We start from the raw sequence: 18,857 nt of genomic DNA, 5'->3' as shown, positions 1-18,857 counted from the left end.
GAACTAATGGAAATAGTGAAAAAGAATGGGAAGAAAGAGTGTCAGAGATCCCTGGCGGGGGAGAAAGGAGTCCTCGTGAAACTCAATTGTCAGAAGGAACCTCTCACTCTCGAGAAGGTTGTACACTTCTGGCCATTGCAGTCTGGCTCAGGTGGAAGGGAGCCGAAGGTGGTGCAGGGGAATCCGCAGGAAGCAGTTGACTGTTGACTCAGCTCCACCTCCAAACTCAGCCACCCCTGGCCTCAGATACCTCGTTATAGGAGAACAGGCAAGCCAGTGTGAACGGGGATGGGTTGAGGCACAACGGTTTCCTCCACCGGAAAAGCTGCTCAAAGCCTGTAGCTTCTGGTGACAGCTCTTCCCGTATGGCACAGGCAGACAGTGAATTCATCTTGTTGGGTCTGCACAGAAGTGGCCGAATGACACATGAGGTTCCCGTTTACTGAACTGATACCCAGTGTGTGATTCTGGATGCCGGAATAGGCATTTTCCACCAGCATGTGGAACTTGCTTCCCCAGCTGGCTTCTTGCTGTCTTCCTCTTTCCCCAGGAGCCTATCAATAATACTCCCATGGAGGGCGCTGACTTTGGCTTGAGTATATCAGGAATCCCCAAAGGCAGCGGAGAAGAAAACGTCCGCCCACAAAAAGTAAGTGGCATTCGTGAACCTAGAACCAAAAGGGGGCATCCCTTTTCTTTGTAAAAATGAAAGTAAAAAAGGCTGTTTTTGTCAAAGAGGAAAGCTAATCGGTGACGGTCAAAGGCTGGCTGTGCGGTGAACTGAGAGGAGCACTGGATGAGGATTACAGCCCTGGTGTTCTGGTCTGGTCTTGAAGGATGTGCCCCACCTCGAAGAAGCTCAGTTTCCCTATTTGTAAACTCAGGAGTTTGGAAGAGATGGCTTCCAACGTCACTTTCAGCTTAAAAATCCCACGACTGAAATGGTCAGCATGGGTGTTCTGTATTATTGAAGGAGTTATGATGGCATACCCATTCTTTCTTCCCCCATTAGTGGTAACTGATGAGCGATGGCACTTTTTCTCCATGGAGATGTGGCTCTAGGCTTACATGTCATTCCATGTGAACCATGAAACCTCAGTTGAAATAGCGTGGGTCTTATCCATACTAAATATTTCTACCCCTTTCATAATGAACCTCATTTCTTGATTCAGAAATAACCGTTTCTCAAACAGAGAAGACCCAGGTTGGGTGGCTGTAGGCAAAAGGTAGGTTAAAACCTGTCCTTTGGAAAGGTGAAGCAGTATCAACACCCAGCAGGTTTCTCTTGATTGTAACTTCTGGGGTTGGGTGTCTTTTTAAGAGTCATCTTTCTTCAAGCAAGTTCTCAAACTACAGGACTTCAGACTTACCCCTGGCTGGCTCTTCTGGGGCGAACTAAACTCTGACTGTGTGTGTGTTTGGAGGGGAGGCTGGAAGCATCTCCCTGGAAATTAAGGGAGCTCTCATTGGCGTGAACTGGCTCCTTTTAAGGTCCTCAAGTATATGGGTTCTCTCTCTCTCTCTCTCTCTCTCTCTCTCAACAATAAACATTAAAAAAATTTAAAAAAGGGGCGCCTGGGTGGCTTAGTAGGTTAAGTGCCAACTTCAGCTGAGGTCATGATCTTGCGGCTTATGAGTTCCAGCCCCACGTCGGGGTCTGTGCTGACAGCTTGGAGCCTGGAGCCTGAAGCCTGATTCGGATTCTGTGTCTCCCTCTTTCTCTGCCCCTCCCCTGCTCACACTCTGTCTCTGTCTCTCTCAAAAATGAATAAACATTAAAAAAAATGTTTTTAATTAGAAAGATATCATAACGAGTGGAGAATGTTAGCCTAGTGTCCAGCATATAATATACACTCGGTAAGTGCTGGCTACTGCTAATTACTTTTTTCTTGCATGCATCCTTCCTTTCTCTTTCTGCCTGCGGGGGAGATGAGGTGGCATTGGGAGGAGTACGGGAGGCAGATATCTGGGTTTAAACCTGGCCTTAAGTCACTTGTTAGCTGGGACTCTACTGAGTGGAGAATGTACATGGTGGTTAATGGGAACTATCATCACTGCCTGATGATGAGTTCTTCCTGTGTGTGAAATGTCGCAAAGGATGAGACAATATAGGGGAGCCAGACCTGTAAGGAAGCATATGGCATGGCGTCAGGAACTGAAAAATGCTTGTGAATTTTTATTCAAACCAACTTCATTCTAAGGAATTTATTTCAACTTATTTTTTCTTCTAGAGTGCCCAACTTGAGGAAATCATCTTGTTCATTATTAGTGCGGGTTCTTTTTATTTTATTAAAAAAAGTATTTTTTTTATTTTAGAGAGTGAGCACATGTGAGCAGGGGAGGGGGCGGAAGCAGAGAGAGAGAGGGGCAGAGAGAGAGAAAGAGAGAGAATCTTAAGCAGGTTCCATGGTTAGTGCAGAGCCTGACATAGGGCTCAGTCCCATGACCCCAGGATCATGACCTGAGCAGGACTCAAGTGACTGAGCCACCCAGGAGGCCCAGTGCAGGTTCTTTTCAAAGCTTCACTTTGTGTGTCCTACATACCAAAGTACATAAATGTGTCTTGATTTACAGAAGCTGAGCTATTGAGGATTGTCTTCTCTTATGTTTTAATGGTGTAAATAACCATTACTCCCTTTCAGGGCCAAATCATTGACTTCCGAGGGCTGCTCACAGATGCCATCAAAGGAGCAACCAGCGAAGTTGGCTTGAACAGCCTTGACTGTAACCCAGACCCCTCAGTAAGTGGCTAAGATGTGACATTCGTCTTGCAAACTACCAACATCAGGACAAACTTGAGAAATATAATTTTGAGTCCAGAGAAATTTTGAGATCAACTCAAAGGTCACAGCTATCTGCCACCATTTATGTCACTGAGATCCACATCCTGTTTTGCTTTCTAAGTTATGAACAATATTGTAACGTAAAACTTTCTGTTCCCATCATCAGGAACGATTGTTGAAACCTCTGAGTGCATTTATTGGCATGAATAGTGAGATGCGAGAATTGGCAGCCGTGGTGAGCCGGGTAAGATCTGATATTCAATTCACAAATTTACGGAGGCGGATCGGGGCTCCTGGAGCATTGTGGGCTGCTTCTTTTATTAATAACAATAAATATGATCATTTATTTATAAAGTGCCCCCACTTGCAAAGGCACTCATATTGTTTAGAGGCACAATAATGCATGATAAATAAATTATAGAATCATAAAATTACAATACAAAGAGCCCACCATCTCACTACAGAGGCCAAGAAAACCAAAAGGGAAACAGACTTGGAAGGCAAGGGACAGGTGAAAGGTTTTAGAGCAGAGCCAACAGTTAAGGAGAGAAAGCCTCTTAGAGAAGGAAAGAGCATGTCTGTGTCTTGTTTAAACAGTCAAAGTCTAGAAACAGAGATACTGGGAATCTGATGATTTCATAATTGGAAATTTCCATGAAAAACAAGATTAGCAGGAAAGAGCTTATCACCCAGACTACTGAATTTCAAGCTTACCCTTCAGAATTTAAAGGCAGTGGAGTCTCATGGTTAACGATACCGGCTCTGGAATCAGTTGACCTGGATTTGATTTCTACATCCTTCTTTTTCTAGCTGTGTGACTTTGGGCAAGTTCCTTGGGAACAGAATAGATTCCTGAGTTATAGGCTATTTATCTGATATCCAGCGATCTCATATTTAATGAAAGACTGCAACCTAGGCAGACTCGGAGAGATGTTTAATATGTTCCAAAAAATGCACAGCTATTCTGCAGTAATTAAGGGTTCCCCAGCTCTGGCTGTTCAGTTCCGCAGCTGTTACCGCACCTATTAGGTGTCAAGCATGCGGTGGGGGCTGGAAACACAAAGATGAACAAATCAGACACAGTCCTTGCCTGAAAGAGTCTCTCATCCCATGGGTAAGGTGCACTTGGAGAACCCAAAGGAGGGGTATTTTGTGCCAAAGCGTGGGGAAAGCACTAGGGAAGAAGATACATAAGAAATAGGCATGTGAAAAAGTAGAAGAGGGAGGGTGGAGGGTTCTGGGCCAAACACACCGTGAAATCGTACTGCTTTGAGCTGAATGAGCCCCAAGGAGTGGTGGGGAACGGGGTTGCAGAGAGAGGCCAGAGTTCCTGAGCTAGGGGCATAGTGAGCACTAGCCCAGCATTGGAAGTTGTCTGGAGGACATGCGGAATCTTTGAATGGGCTACTCAGATGTCCTGATGACAGTGTGTTGGATGGAGATCAAAGAAATAGAGATAAGGAGACCAGCTCTCAAGTTATTACCAGTGAGAGAGGATGAGGATTGAGCCAGGCTGTGGTAATTCGGATGCACCAGAGAGCAGAGAAAAATATCCTTTTTGTTACTGTTTCTGCAAAAGGATACCATAACTAATGATAACGGACGTGTAGAGGAGAAGTGGCCTGAAATGATTCCACCTGGCATCTTTCCTACAGTGCCACGGGAAGTAGTCATTCAGTCCCTGCTTGAATGCTTACAGTGTTGGGGAGCTCACCACCTCATGAGGCAGTCCTGTTGAGTTCTGACTGATAAGTTTTGCGGCTATGAGGAGGAACTTCCCATTGGGAAATTAAATACTGCTATGTGGAACTCAATGTCAGCTCTAGAAGAGGGCAAGGAATACTGCTTTTATCGATGGCTGCTTTGAATTCCAGGGTAGATCAATCCCCACCGTGTGCCAAGCTTCTTCTAAGAAAGTGTGGTGGCAAGAATGTGAGTGGCTGGTGGGCTAGCAGGCTAGCTGTCTAAAGACAGGGAGGGTTCTCCCAGGATTTTGGAAGATAGATGTGCTTTTGCTGCCATCCCGTCCAGGAATGGATCACGCCTAAAATCACTTGAATGAATAGTTTCTCTAATAAAACTTGTCACCCGTGGCAGAGGGATACGGGGAGACAGGCAACAGGGGTGGGGCAAAACATGTCACCAGCATTGAAAACGTGTGTTTTTGAACCATGTGCGTGTATTGTTTATTTAAAAATTAAATACACATAGAACTAGTTTCCAGATTGTTCTGTAGTCACTCAGAATGACTTGAAAGAGGGAGCTTTTTCTTTTTTTGATGTAACACACTAGTTACTCAGTTTGCCTGAAAGAGCTCCTACTGAGAAAGGCCCTGAGTGACTGTTCCGAGGGGGCTTGTGAAATTGACGTTTGGAAACTTTAAATGAATTATCAGTAAAACCGGCCTTAATTGACCGCCCCAGATGGTTGCTACAGGGCTCCACAAGGAGAGGGCAGACCGCACTTTTGCCCGGTTGTTGGCTTCCTTGAATTTTGTAGGAGCAATTGTTCCTGATGGAAAGTAGGGGTGATCACTAGGGAAAAAGAGAAATTGGTTTCGGAGGAGCGTGATCTCTCTTAGGCCACAAATTAAGAAAGCGTTTGAGAGAGCAAGGAGCAAGGGGAGCCAAGCACTGGCTAGGAACTATGTTTTGCAGTCAAAGCCAATGTAATTTGAAGGCATATTCTGTAGCCTCTTTGATTACAGCCGTAAATCAGCACGGTTTGCTATTAACTGAAGACAGGTATAGTCCATCGTTAGGAGATTTTTTTTTCCCTCTTAAAAATACCATATTGTATCACCAATATCTTCTTCAGGGAAAAATCACTGAATATGTTCATGACATCCATTTAGTGAGCTAGCCCATGATTACAATATGCATATATACGTATATCTAACATGAAAAGTTTTTATCACCTTTCCATCCTATTGTAAGTCAAGTATTCTGCTGCTCCTGTGTTTATTACAGCTGTGGAGGAAAACACTAGTTTTAACAAAATGATCAAATGTGCATTGCAGGACATTTATCTCCATAGTCCAAACATAAAGTGGAATGACATTATTGGACTCGATGCAGCCAAGCAGTTAGTCAAAGAAGCTGTCGTGTACCCTATAAAGGTAAGGATGGGAAGCCTCGTGGGGGTATTTCTGTTCATTATCCATTGGACAAACTGTATGTCATGCACCCATCAGGAAGAGGACAGGATGTTTTTCTGCCATCAAGTTAACTTTTTGCCTGTGTCACAGTATTTGGTTAAACGTTGGAGTACCAAGGCCCAGTCCGTTGTAGGCAATTTGGAATCATGTTACATATTGGTTCAAGGCAGGTGTCTGTTCAAGTGATCATTTAAGATCTAAGACTCTAATATATATGATTTGCCAGTTGCTATAGATAGGTTCAAATTAGCCCGCCTCCCTAAAAATATACGTATTATAGCAGAAATACCTCCTGTAAGAGAGGGCCTCTCACTTTGCTTCTATACATCCTACCGCCTACCCTCCCCAATACCCACATCACCTGGGGTTTTGCTTTGACTGGTTGTAAGGACTAGACAGCCCCTTCCAGGGCACCAGCAGGAAAGCCACCGTGTTGTGCTCATTGCTTATTCCTGACAAGTCTTTGTGCAGAGTGGTTCACTAAACAGGAAAGAAAATAGAAAAACAGGACTTTCCATGGTGGGTTTACAACTGTGGTACTGAGAAGGTCAGTGTACCACATAGCTCTGGCTGTAAAACAGACCACCCCAAAACTTCGCACCTTAGCAAACAACAATCACTTACTTATGTGCGCCTGTGGGGGTATGCCGTTTGGGCTGGGGCCAGCAGGGCCAGCTCATCTCTTTGCCACATGATACTGGCTGGGCTCACTCCCACATCCGGGGCATCAGCCAGGGTGGCTGGGAAAGCTGGAATGAACAGAACGACTGAGACTTCTCCACGTGCCTCTCATCCCCCGGCAGGCAGACCGAGTCTTGTTCCCATGGTGACAGAGGGTTCCCAGACAGAAGCAAGAAAGGGCAGGTCCCAATCCAACAGCATCTCCCACGTCTCTTCTTCTACTTGCTGATGTCTCATTGGCCAAAGTCACAAGGCCAAGTCCAGATTCAAGTGGTGGGAGGAGCTGCAGAGATAATTTGCGGCCATTTTCTGTGATCTTCCCCAGTGAAGATAACAAATTTATTGTATTGAAAACCTACTTATTATTACCACTGAGCCCATGCAGCCCCTGATTTTTGGCTGCTTCTATTCTAATGAGACAAAAATCAATGAATTTGGAATGTCTTTCCCCTCTCTTTCTTTCTGTGTTCTGACATGGGAGTAAAAAATATGCTGGTATTCAGAACTAGTGGGAATTTATTCACCCTTTCCTCTGAGTGGCTCTACAGTACAAGTCTTCTGGAAAGGATAGGACCTCTCATTGAAACTCTCTGGATGTGTTATCTCCATAGTATCATAAGCTCTGTATGTGATGACATCGAGATTTTGACATTAGCATCAGCAAGAAACTAATAGCTGGTTATAATCATACTATTGTTTTTCCTTCTTCCTTGTTCTCTGTCAACTCTACCTATGCTCCAGATTGTCTGAATTTGAACTAACGGGAGAGAATCACTAAAGTTCATGTATGTCCTGTTTGGAGTCAGTGTCTCATAATGCATTCAGCACCAAGGTTCCCAGCTTCTAAATCAGGCTTCACCATAGCTTCATGCCTAATTCGCACACACCTTTGTCAGTTCTAGTGGTTATCTTAAAGGGCACTCCCTGTTCACAACATTCAAAAGATTGCCAAATACCCTGTATATAGACCCCTGGGGGAAATGATGTTATGTATGTAGGCAATAACTATTGTAATGGAGAAGAAAAGTACCCACATATGCCTTTCTTTTCCTTAAAACAAAACAAAACAAAACTGCTCTTGTAAAAAGCCACAAATATTAAGCCACGCATTCCTATCAAGTGTGAAAGTCAACCTGGGATAAATATGATGTAAATACAAGCAGCCAGCCTTAAAAAAAGGCTGACTGTCTGAATTGTGCTGTGTTTCACTCTGGCTTCATTCGATTGCGCTAAGGGTGTGTAGGCTGACATACGGATACCAAACCTCTTCTTTGTTCCTTGTTTCCATAGTACCCACAGCTGTTTACAGGAATTCTCTCCCCCTGGAAAGGACTGCTGCTCTATGGCCCTCCAGGTAAAGGAATCTTTCTGTTTGGGTCTTGATATTAAGTGTGTGTGTGGATGACGACTTGTCCTGTCCTCATTCAGCACTGGGGCTAATGACCGCTAGGTAACCATCTCCTTTTTCACTGACTTCTTGTGACACTGACTTCTATCTGTTAGCAGAGGGATGGAGTTCAAGTGTTGCTCACAATTCATCCCCATGTGTCTCTAGGTACAGGGAAGACTTTACTGGCCAAAGCTGTGGCCACGGAGTGCAAAACAACCTTCTTTAACATTTCTGCGTCTACCATTGTCAGCAAATGGAGAGGGAATTCAGAAAAACTTGTTCGGGTAGGAATTCCTGATTTTGTTTTTTCAGAATAAGTGCCAGCGAATACAGTGGTACAAAATGATGTTAGAGCTTATTTGTTTTTAAGCGATTTATATGTTAGAATTTATCCCGGATCTTGATTACTAAAAACCCAGAAGATGGATTGATTGACTATTATAGGTGGATATTAATCCTGTCCCCGTCAGCAAAACATGATGTCCTTTCCTTTGGGCATTTGACCAATGGTCCTTTTGTGATTCATGTAGCTTAGGAATGGAATCTGGGGAAAAGGTTGTTTATGAAGTGGAATATTTTTTTCTTCATTCAAGAAGCATTTATTATTAAGCATGTGCGGTATATTCAGTTAACATTTGAGAGGCTGCTACTGTCTGCAAGTCCCTACACTACATACTCAAAGAATCAAGAAATTTAAGACAATTATTCTTTCAGATGGTCTGAGCAACTTTCCTCCACAGTGCCCCATAGCCTTAGAGTTTTTTCTCTCCTTAGGAGAGAAATAAAAAGTATATTTTATATAAAATATAATGTAACATTTTTTACTATACCTCCCAGTTATCTTATGAGAACACCTGTTTATGATTTACTCCTCAATGTAAAGTGGGTCCTTCTCAGAAATCCTGTTAAACTATTGAATTCTGTAGAATGACTGGCAAGTAATCAATACTAAGTAAATGTAAATACTATAAATTTTCTGAAAAGAAATTTACTCTAAAATATTTTGCTTAGGTTACATTCCCTTAGATGACTTATTTTCAAAATATTATGGCTTACTTGGAAGTCATAATAGAATATTTTTATAGGATTGATTTACCTAAAATGACCTATTATTTATTACTTTGATACTTTTCTCAAGTTACTTCAAATGTGTAAGTTTTTATAAATTCTTCCTTTGAATGTTTATTTATTTTGTGAGCAAGAAAGCATGAGCAGGGGAGGGGGCAGAGAGAGAGAGGGAGAGAAAGAATCCCAAGCAGGCTCCATTCGGTAAGCACAGGGCCCGACGCAGCTTTGATCTCATAAACCGTGAGATCGTGACCTGAGCCAAAATCCAGAGTCAGAGGCTTAACCAACTGAGGCACCCAGGGGCCCCTACGAATTCTTATCACCCCATCGAGATTGTAATTTGTGGAAATCCATGTTGACATCTGTTTCTTTGTTCTTTGAGTCTAACTTAGTGCCAGGTCCAAAGATAGGGTTTGAACTCACCTGTTCCTAAATTTTGGGGTTCCATGTGATTCTAGTTAGCTTGATTTCAATGAGCTGAAATCCAACTAACTATAAAATCATCAGCCTGAAGATTTTTTTTTTTTTTTTTTTTTTTTTTTTTTTGGTCAGCTTATTTTGCCATCTCTGTTATTTCTAGACCCCTTTCTCTGGTCTGAATTTTCTCCTAAATAGTATTCTCATATATAATAGTTATTTTTTTCAATGTTTATTTATTTTTGAGAGACAGAGACAGAGCTTGAGCAGGAGACAGAGAGGGAGACACAGAATCCAAAGCAGCCTCCGGCTCTGAGCTGTCAGCACGGAGCAGGACATGGGGCTCGAACTCATGAACCATGAGATCATGACCTGAGCCAAAGTCAGATGCTAACCCAGGCGCCCCCGAAGATTTTTTTTTTAACATTCCATTTCTATTTGCTGCGGAACACTAAAACTCTTAGGAGATGCCCCCAGACTCAGTTTAGATTCATCTCCTGTCATGAAAAAGTGGTGTTTACAGCTATGCGCACAAAACACTGCAAGATGCTCAAAGAAAGATTACATTATATTCTCTGGACAGGACTTCCTTAGACAGAAGAACAAATTCAAATATTTTATGAATATCCTTAACAAAGATTGAAACTACTAAAAGAATCGTCTTGTTTAATGTGGGATAGCCAGAAAAGTCACTTAACAAGAACTCTCTATTCTGTGTGAGCATTTTATTTAACTAAAGTTTTCTTCTGCTTCAGAATTATTTTGTTAAAATTCTAGGGGTGAGGAAATGATTCCTTCCTCAATTTCTCCCCCTCCTTTCCCATATATTTTAAAAATAATTCGTATTTTTGAAAAAAAAAAGATACAAAAGGGCATATAGACCCCTGAACCTTCTCCCCAGGGGCAACTGCTACAGTTGCTAGTTCAGCCTTCCAGAACATTTATCATATTTATATAAATACCAACAACTGCATCTATATCTTCCTTCTTTACTAAATGTCAGTAGGAACGTACTACACATAACCTTCTATAACTTTTGTTTTTGTTCACACTTACCAATATAACTTGAATATTGTTCCACACTATTATAGACATAACATGTTCTTTTATGAGTCTGTATCAGATTTCATTGCATGGAATGTTCATTGCAAAATGTATTTAACCAGTCTCTTCTTAATGGCTATTTCTAATGTAAACAACAGTTAGGTTGTTTCTAGCCTCCTGCTATCATGAACAAAGCTACAGCAGACAATCTTACCATATCCATGTCCTTGCGTATACAGTAGTGTAAGATGATTTCTCTTAAGTAGAATTGCTAGGTCAGAGAGAATGAAAGATCACTGATTGCCAAATTGCCTGACAACAGGGTTGCACCAGCTTCTACACCCATAAATGGTGTGCGTGTTTGCTTCCCCCACCCTGGCCAACACTGTGTAGCACCCAAATTTAGAAATCTTTGGGACACCTGGGTGGCCCAGTCAGTTAAGCGTCCGACTTCGGCTCGGGTCACCATCTCGTGTTTCGTGAGCTTGAGCCCCGAGTCGGACTCTGTGCTGACGGCAAGGAGCCTACTTTGGACCCTCTGTTCCCCTCTCTCTCTGCCCCTCCCCTGCTTGTGCTCTCTCTCAAAAATAAATCAGCATTTAAAAAATCTTTAAAAATAATAAAAAAATCTTTGCCAATCTGATAGTGAAATTAATATTTCAGTGCTCAAATATGCATTTAACTCTGAATGAACTTGAGCATCTTTTTATAGGTTTAGAAGATATTTGTATTTCCTTTTTTTTCTGTGAAATGCACTTCTGGTTTTGGATATTTAAAAAAAATAATTCAAAGGGAAAACAGATAACCTCTCCTAACCTTGAGGGATCTCATCCTCTATCGTCTCAGAAATTATTTTCTGAGCTCTTGGAAGGATCCTCACCTGGAAAATCTTGGTCATGCTGTCAAAATCTTTACTATGAAGCTTTCAGATAAAGAGAACCCTTCAGGACCTTCCTCTACATCAGAGAAGCTTTCCTACCATTTGTTTCTCTTCCTATTCCAATTAAAGAGTTATTTATAGGGAACCCTTGGGTTATGTTCCTCCCTCCCCTCCTAATGTTCGTGCCTCCTAGGAATTGATGCTATTGAATAGTTGAGTGGTCTCTTTAGCAAATGCACACACCTGTTGGTGCTTACATCTTTCAACACCCTCCCCCACCCCCACCCCTAGTTGTACGATTTAACTTCCTCCAAGTACTTTTGAAAATTTTGGACTAACACTTCCAGCGCACTTACCTGGAGTTCTATATATTCTTTGGCAGTGGGAAGAGCAGTGGTATGGTCAGTATGGAGACACAGGGTCCGGATGCGGTTCTCCTTCCAACTGGGCGTTTGGTCTCATAGGGCCCCTTGGTCTCTCTGCACCTTGGAGAGTACCTTAAAAACATGTATGGTTCTATTAAAGAGTTCTGATATTCCACTTTTCATTGGGTAGATTGCTGCTATTGTAATCACCCTTAATATCAGCTGTATTGGGGCTTTTCTTTTTGTGACAAGGAAAACAAGTTGCTTGCTTCTAATGAGCGCGTCGCTATCGTGTCTAAAAGGCATTCGTGATGGGTGTCCCGGCGTTGACACTGTTCTCTCAGTTCATTAGGCTGAGCCAACTGTCTTGGCCGAATGAAACAGGATTCTGTGAAAGGAAAATACTTGCTCATGAGCATGGGTGCACCACACGTACAAGCAGTGGTGAAGGTGAGGGACTTCCCACTCAGTGATGGGGAGACCGGCAAGGGGTAACCTGCCACTACCCAGGAAAACACAATCTGGCCTTTTCTGGGCTCTTCTCCTCTGATTTGTTCTGTGATACTTTGCTAGCGCTAAGTGACATGGAGAATAAATCCCCTTTGCCTATTAAAGAACCTCTATTCTTTTCTAAGTCTCTACTGCTTTCTCTGATCAACCAGTGAAGAATTGTATACGATGCTCAAGAGATCAGTTTCAAGGTTAAAAAAAAAAGCTTTAGTTTTTTATACTCTTTTCATCACTACCACATCTCCCTTTAGAGCTCTTTATTTTGTTTTTATATGTCTGTTCTTTTGCTGGCTGTTTTCCTGTTCTTGTTCAGTCTATAATATTTTATTCTGGAATGGAACATTTTATTCAATTGGGAATTGCCTTAAATTCCCTCAAAGTACCTGAACCTACCAAACAACAGTGTTTGGAGTGGTATAAGGACCCCGTGGAGTAATTTGGGGAGCAGAAAGGTGCAAAATTCTTCTTGTTACCCATAACTGGAACTGTATCCTTCCCCTACAATTCTTCCTTCTGAGAATGACCTGAAAGGTCTCTCTCATTGTCCTGAAAGGTTGAGGGAAAACCATTAAATGACTTTACATATCCCAAGGCTTTTTTGTCCATACGGAACATGTTATTGGCAGGGAGTCTCGGGGGCTAACTAGCCAACTAGAGCTCAGGTATTGAGTTTTAGCTTAAGCTCTCCCATTTATGATTAGTAACCTTGAACTAACCACTAACTCTCTCTGGCTCTAATTTTGTCAAGTGATAAATGGAAATAATTGGACTGTCCAACCCCATGGGGTTGTGCTAAGGAGTAATGATTATAAAGTTATTATGAAAGAACAGAGTGCAGCATAAATACTTAACATTACAGCCATTCTAAGCTCTTAATCTCTGGGAGCATCTGAGAACTTTAACTTAACTATATGAATTTGAACATGTGGTTGCTTCTCTCCCACCCAGGTGTTATTTGAACTCGCCCGCTATCACGCCCCCTCCACCATCTTCCTGGACGAGTTGGAGTCAGTGATGAGTCAGAGAGGCACGGCTCCTGGGTAACAGACAGGGTTTTTTTTTTTTCGGTCATCACTTCTCCCCTCTTGTAAGTGTGTTTGATGGTCGGAAGCCCATCGACATTTACCAGCAGAATGAGCCTATTAATAAGCCCACAAATTTTCTGCAGACACATGGAAAGGTCTTTAAATTAGATCCTGTTAACTGAATAGCTGATTTAAGTAGTTTTTATAACCGGAGGAAATGTCATCCTCCCTTCCCCCTTTCCCCACAGAGTGGTTTTCAGGCCTGAAGATCACCCAGCCCCACGATCCCAGGCTGCCATAACGGTCTCGCTGGCTCAAAATAGCTGCTCGTGACCACCTCCTCTGGAGCCAGAGGGGCTGCCTGTGGGGAATGGGGCTGCAAAGGCCAAGTCCCAAGAGGTAGCTCTCGACAAAGTGTGTGAGGCCAGGGAAGCCACCACTTTTCTGTGACATCAGGTGGTGGGTCAGCCTGTCTGATTTTAAATATGTCACATATGTTACCTCTAAAGATTAAGTGTCCACTAACGTCCCCAGCAGGAAAGAACACATCTCAGACTACAGTGAGCCGTGTGTGTGTGTGTGTGTGTGTGTGTGTGTGTTTTGAGAAACTCTTTCTGTCTTCATCAGAAGTATTCTTCTTTGAAACTTCTTACTAAACCTGGCTTGGAAAAACAGGTCTCTGGGAAATCTCAACACAGCGGCATTTATTAATGGCCTCTCATGGACGGACCATCATCAAGGCAGAACTAATAGTGATAAAAGGCAAATACTCAACTTCTTGGAAGTACAACTATAATTTATGAAATTTTACTTATTGGAAATCATTTTCCTAACAGGGAAAAGCAACCATTAAGATGCACCCAGGATGCATGGGATTGATGGCATTGAGGTCAATGGGACAATTTCCATGGCTTCATGGGTGCTTGTCAGCCTCAGGCTAGATGCTCTGCCTCTCTATACAGGACCTGACAGGGACAGACATGCACAGGCACCTGGATAGGCACCCACCAGACCACCTTAGTGGTCATTCTGTCTGCAAAGACCCAGCCCACCTGGCCTGCCCTACCAGAGTGAACTGTGCACTCATTCTTACATTCACTTTGTCAATCTCCATTCCCGGGGTTTCCCACAGCTTTGAATGGCTAATTTGGAAGCTTTATCTCCTGCCTTTGACTGTACTCCGAGTTTTACACTGAATGGCAGCTTCCTTGCCTGGAACTTGACCCCTAAAACTAGAGTCAGGGAATAAAGGCAGGTGCTCTGAGAACTTCCTGGGTCATATGAAAAGAATATGTATCGGTAAATCCTAAATAAATACATAACTATACTGTGAGCCTGTCCTTTCTCTTGGGAAAAGGTAGTTTGACAGTGAGTGGTACAGTTCTTAACAAAAACACATACCTAACTGATGCTGCCACTACACATGCCCAGAGAGGAGAAGTTGAATGTCGTGTTGTCCAAGAAAGGCATTTTTTGTCCTTTTAACTCAGTCTATACAAGTGAAGAGGAAGGAGAGCCTGCTGAATATAGTCCGGATTCAGAGCCAGTTTAGATTGTTAGGTCCTGGAGTGAGCTCCTTCATGGCGGGACGGTCTTTGGCTGCGGTGGAGGTGGGGCTTGGAGGGTGAATCTGCACAGCAGACAGCCCCAGCAGGCTGTGCAAGGAAAACATATTCTCCGTGTCGTTATCGTGCCTCTTATTAGAAGAGAACGAAATAGATTCAATGCAGTAGCTTATCTCTCTTCTTCAATAGAGTATATCCATAAATTATATGAAAAGAACTATGGTGTATAAAAGCACTTTCATGCCTGCTGTATAAACGAAAGGATTATTCTCAATTATCCGTTTTTACAAAGGGCAAATAATACTACTACAGAGAGACCCAGCCCGGCTGCGTTCAATCGATTAGTAGTACTGTCTGCCCTTTAGTTATTTTCTAGTTCACTGCCAATTTTTGGTTTTCTTCTCAATGTCGTCATTATATTCATTTACTTCCTTTCTCTCACTCTCTATGTGAAAATAATACCAAACTACTCGTTTCCTTCAACTCTCCTACGAGTGGCTCCCGGGAATGAGGCAAGGAACCTGTTCTACAGGCACTGAATCAATGTTGTGAGTGCCACTCTTGTCCTGGAAGCAAAGACTCTGTCCTGGGAGAACCTCACCTCTGTGTCTCTCTGTAGGGGAGAACATGAAGGAAGCCTCCGGATGAAGACAGAGTTACTGGTGCAGATGGATGGGCTGGCTCGCTCAGAAGATCTCGTGTTTGTCTTAGCAGCTTCTAACCTGCCATGGTAAGAGATCTTAGTACATTTTAAATGCATTTCCATGAGACACTGAGTACAGATGAAGACGTTATATTGCCCAGTTTGGGCAAAGTCTCAATGTTTGGTTCCAGCCCTGGAAGATTAATCTGAAGTCTTTCTTGGTCAAGGCCTCAGTCCTTGCTATCTGTACCATGAAAGAATCTGCCTTAAAAGAAGGAACATAAGCCAGGCCTACCACTAGCAATACTTAAAATGGACATTTTGAAGGGTACCCGGGTGGCTCAGTTGGTTAAGTGTCCAACTTCAGCTCAGGTCATGATCTCATGGTTCGTGGGTTCATGACCCATGTCAGGCTCTGTGCTGACAGCTCAGAGCCTGGAGCCTGCTTCAGATTCTGTGTCTCCTTCTCTCTCCGCCCCTCCCCCACTCATGCTCTGTCTCTTTCTGTCCCTGTCTCAAAAAGAAATAAACATAAAAAAAATTTTCAATGGACATTTTGAGTTTAAAGCCAAATTATTTACTGTATTTATGCAGGGCTTTGGCAGAGAACTAATACAATGCTAAAATCTTTAGGACTCAGGAATATTCCAGAAATAATATGTTTATTCTTTAACAGTATTAAAATCAAACTTTTTTTAAATTAGGAGGAAAACCTTTAATGTTACATAGTAAATAGGAAGCTAAATAATCTCTAATTGAAAATATAATCTACTCTCTGAGTGTTTTATTCAAGCTGTATCCCAGAGTGGTTAAAGAACAATTCTAGAAGTAGAATTGGGAAATAAGAGACGTTGACTAGGGAAAAACTATCTACTTGGAGAGTATATTTAAAAAATAACTCTAATTCCTTTACAGTGTCAAGAATATTTTCACACACATTATCTCTTTTGAGGTAGGTAAAACAGGAGACAGATAAGGAAATGTTGTTCTTCCCATTTGCAGGTAGGGTCCGAGGTCAAGGAAGGTCAATCCACCCAAAGTCAACAGCAAATCTGCAACAGAGCTGGGACTTGTGACACTGTTCCCCCACCCCCACCCCATCCATCTGTGTTTCTACATTCAAAGATGAATGTTGTGCGTGCTGTTGTGCATGCTGGTCATCTAGGCTCCCAAAGAAGTCACTGAAAAGAGATGATGACATTCATGTGGAATCTGTTATTTTAAATATACTCCTAATTTCAGCCTGGCTCCACCTCCCCTCAAATTTATAAGACTGCACTAATGTGTAAGGTGATCAGCATCTTATGTTTTCATGATAGAGGCATTTATATACAAATATTACAGTGGAGTCCAAACAGAGAACTATCATTCAAATAAACGATTGCGAAATGCCTCCGAGAAAGGACCTCTGTTGCTTCAGCTGTTTGCAGTGGGGTTGGTCATAACCACATTCCTCTTGTCCCGGGGTGACTGTGGGAGTCAGCTGGGGAGGGTGCGTGGAAACTGAAGCTTCGTGCATGACTCCGGGACCGTCTGTGCCCCCCGGGGAGACCTACACATTTTCTAGAGGGATAGAGAAACTTCTACTGCCAGTGAACACCTAGGGTTTTGTTGAGGAAGTTTCTGTGCTGCCACAAGTCCCCTGAGGTGATCATTTTCGGTAAACCCCACATAAAATGGTCTGAGAAGAAAAAAAAAAAAAGACAATCAAAAATTAAAGAAGCTTAGAAGGGCTTTTCCAAAAGAATTGCCCCTCATTATGGCAAATGGCAAATACACACATGCTTTTGGGCTTTGCTTGCATCATTACAATGTACCTTCGGATCCAGGGGTGCCTGGTGGGCTCCATCAGTTAAGGGTCAGGCTTCGGCTCAGGTCATGATCTCGCCCTTCCCAAGTCCCAGTGCCGCATTGGGCTCTGTGCTGACAGCTTGGAGCCTAGAACCCACTTCACATTCTGTGTCTCCCTCTGCCTCTCTGCCTTTCTCCTGCTCACTCTGTCTCTCTCAAAAATAAATAAACATTAAAATTTTTTTAATTAAAAAAGATATGTTCTTTTGGATCTGTCCTTGAGCAATGCTGGGCTCTAAAAAAACTTTTTAGTATGAAAAACTCCAAACAGACACTAAAGAAGAGGAAAAAGCACCATTTCCCAGTTTCAGTAACTAACATCTTGCCTGATTGATATAATCTATTCTTGCCCCCTCCCTCATTTTGCTGCAATGTTTTAAAGTATATTCCAGACTGTCATGTTACTTCTCACAAATATATTTTACTATACATCTTTTTGAAAAGGACATTTTCGGCACATCTGAGTGGCTCAGTCAGTTAAGTATCTGACTCTTGATTATCGGCTCAGGTTGTGATCTCACGGTTTGTGAGTTCAAGCCCCACATCAGGCTCTGCATTGACAGTGCAGAGCCTGCTTGGGATTCTCCCTCTCTGTCTCTGTCCCTCCCCTATTCATGTGCTCTCTCTCTCTCTCTCTCTCTCTCTCTCTCTCCCCCCTCTCAAAATAAACATTGAAAGAGTAAAAATAAAAAAGGACATTTTCTTATATTACTGTACAATGCCATTATCATACCCAACAAAATTAACAGTGATTCTTCCATATCATCAAATACCCAGTTTATATTCGGATTTCCCATATTGTTCCAAAATGTCTTTTTAGAATTGATTTGCTGAACTGGTATCCAAACAAGGTTTGCATTTTGTAATTGGTTGTTCTCATAAGTCTCCTTTAATCTAGAATAGACTCCCCCTCCCCACCCCCCCTTTTTTCCCTTAGTTACCACTGCCTTGATTGCTGCCAGGGAGACTGTCCTGTAATATGTCTAAATTTTCTGAATTGTGCTCATCATATCCTTTAATGGGAAAAATAATATTTAGAGACTGAAATCTCACAATTAGGGGTGCTCCTTGCTAACTGGGTTATCATTGCTTCTTGGCCTTTTGACTGGGCAGAACTAGGGAAATACACAGGTTTAAAAAGGGGCAAATAATGAATCCATACCAGTATCACTCATTCAAATGTGAGATTACAAGAGTTTTAGTGAAATTATTTGATTTTATAGCCATAGCTTTTCCCTAATTGGGAAAATCATAGTTCTTAACATTAATACAATTAATATTCACCTAATCCTAATATGTAGATAGATCTATTTTGTATTTGTGTGTGTAACAGAGTTTCTCTGTAATAATACCAATACTCTCAGGACAGCAACATTTTGATGAGGAAAATGGTACACACGTGGCCCAGGATGGAAGTGCTAATTTGGGATGTCTCAACGTCAGCGCTATTGACATTTTGGGCCAGTTACTGACATAAC

The 18,857-nt window shown here is 42.4% G+C and overlaps 1 protein-coding gene across 2 annotated transcripts in view; it reads left to right on the top strand.

The window, feature by feature from the left end:
- Window positions 1-18,857, top strand: part of KATNAL2 (katanin catalytic subunit A1 like 2) — a 41,334-nt gene that overhangs the window by 8,967 nt on the left and 13,510 nt on the right. For both annotated transcript variants that reach the window (XM_047086396.1, XM_047086395.1), the window contains exons 5-12: window positions 551-649; window positions 2,643-2,741; window positions 2,950-3,027; window positions 5,803-5,901; window positions 7,912-7,975; window positions 8,177-8,295; window positions 13,244-13,335; window positions 15,505-15,615. In XM_047086396.1, the coding sequence (XP_046942352.1) occupies window positions 551-649; window positions 2,643-2,741; window positions 2,950-3,027; window positions 5,803-5,901; window positions 7,912-7,975; window positions 8,177-8,295; window positions 13,244-13,335; window positions 15,505-15,615 (761 nt within the window). The remainder of the gene's footprint in view (window positions 1-550; window positions 650-2,642; window positions 2,742-2,949; window positions 3,028-5,802; window positions 5,902-7,911; window positions 7,976-8,176; window positions 8,296-13,243; window positions 13,336-15,504; window positions 15,616-18,857) is intronic.

Source organism: Lynx rufus, unplaced genomic scaffold, assembly GCF_022079265.1.
Source record: "Lynx rufus isolate CCGP_SWC_20201006 ecotype Redwood Valley unplaced genomic scaffold, mLynRuf1.p SCAF_20, whole genome shotgun sequence".
Lineage (NCBI taxonomy): Eukaryota > Metazoa > Chordata > Mammalia > Carnivora > Felidae > Lynx > Lynx rufus.
Note: the sequence above shows the minus strand (reverse complement) of the source record. Positions and strands in the feature narration are given on the sequence as shown.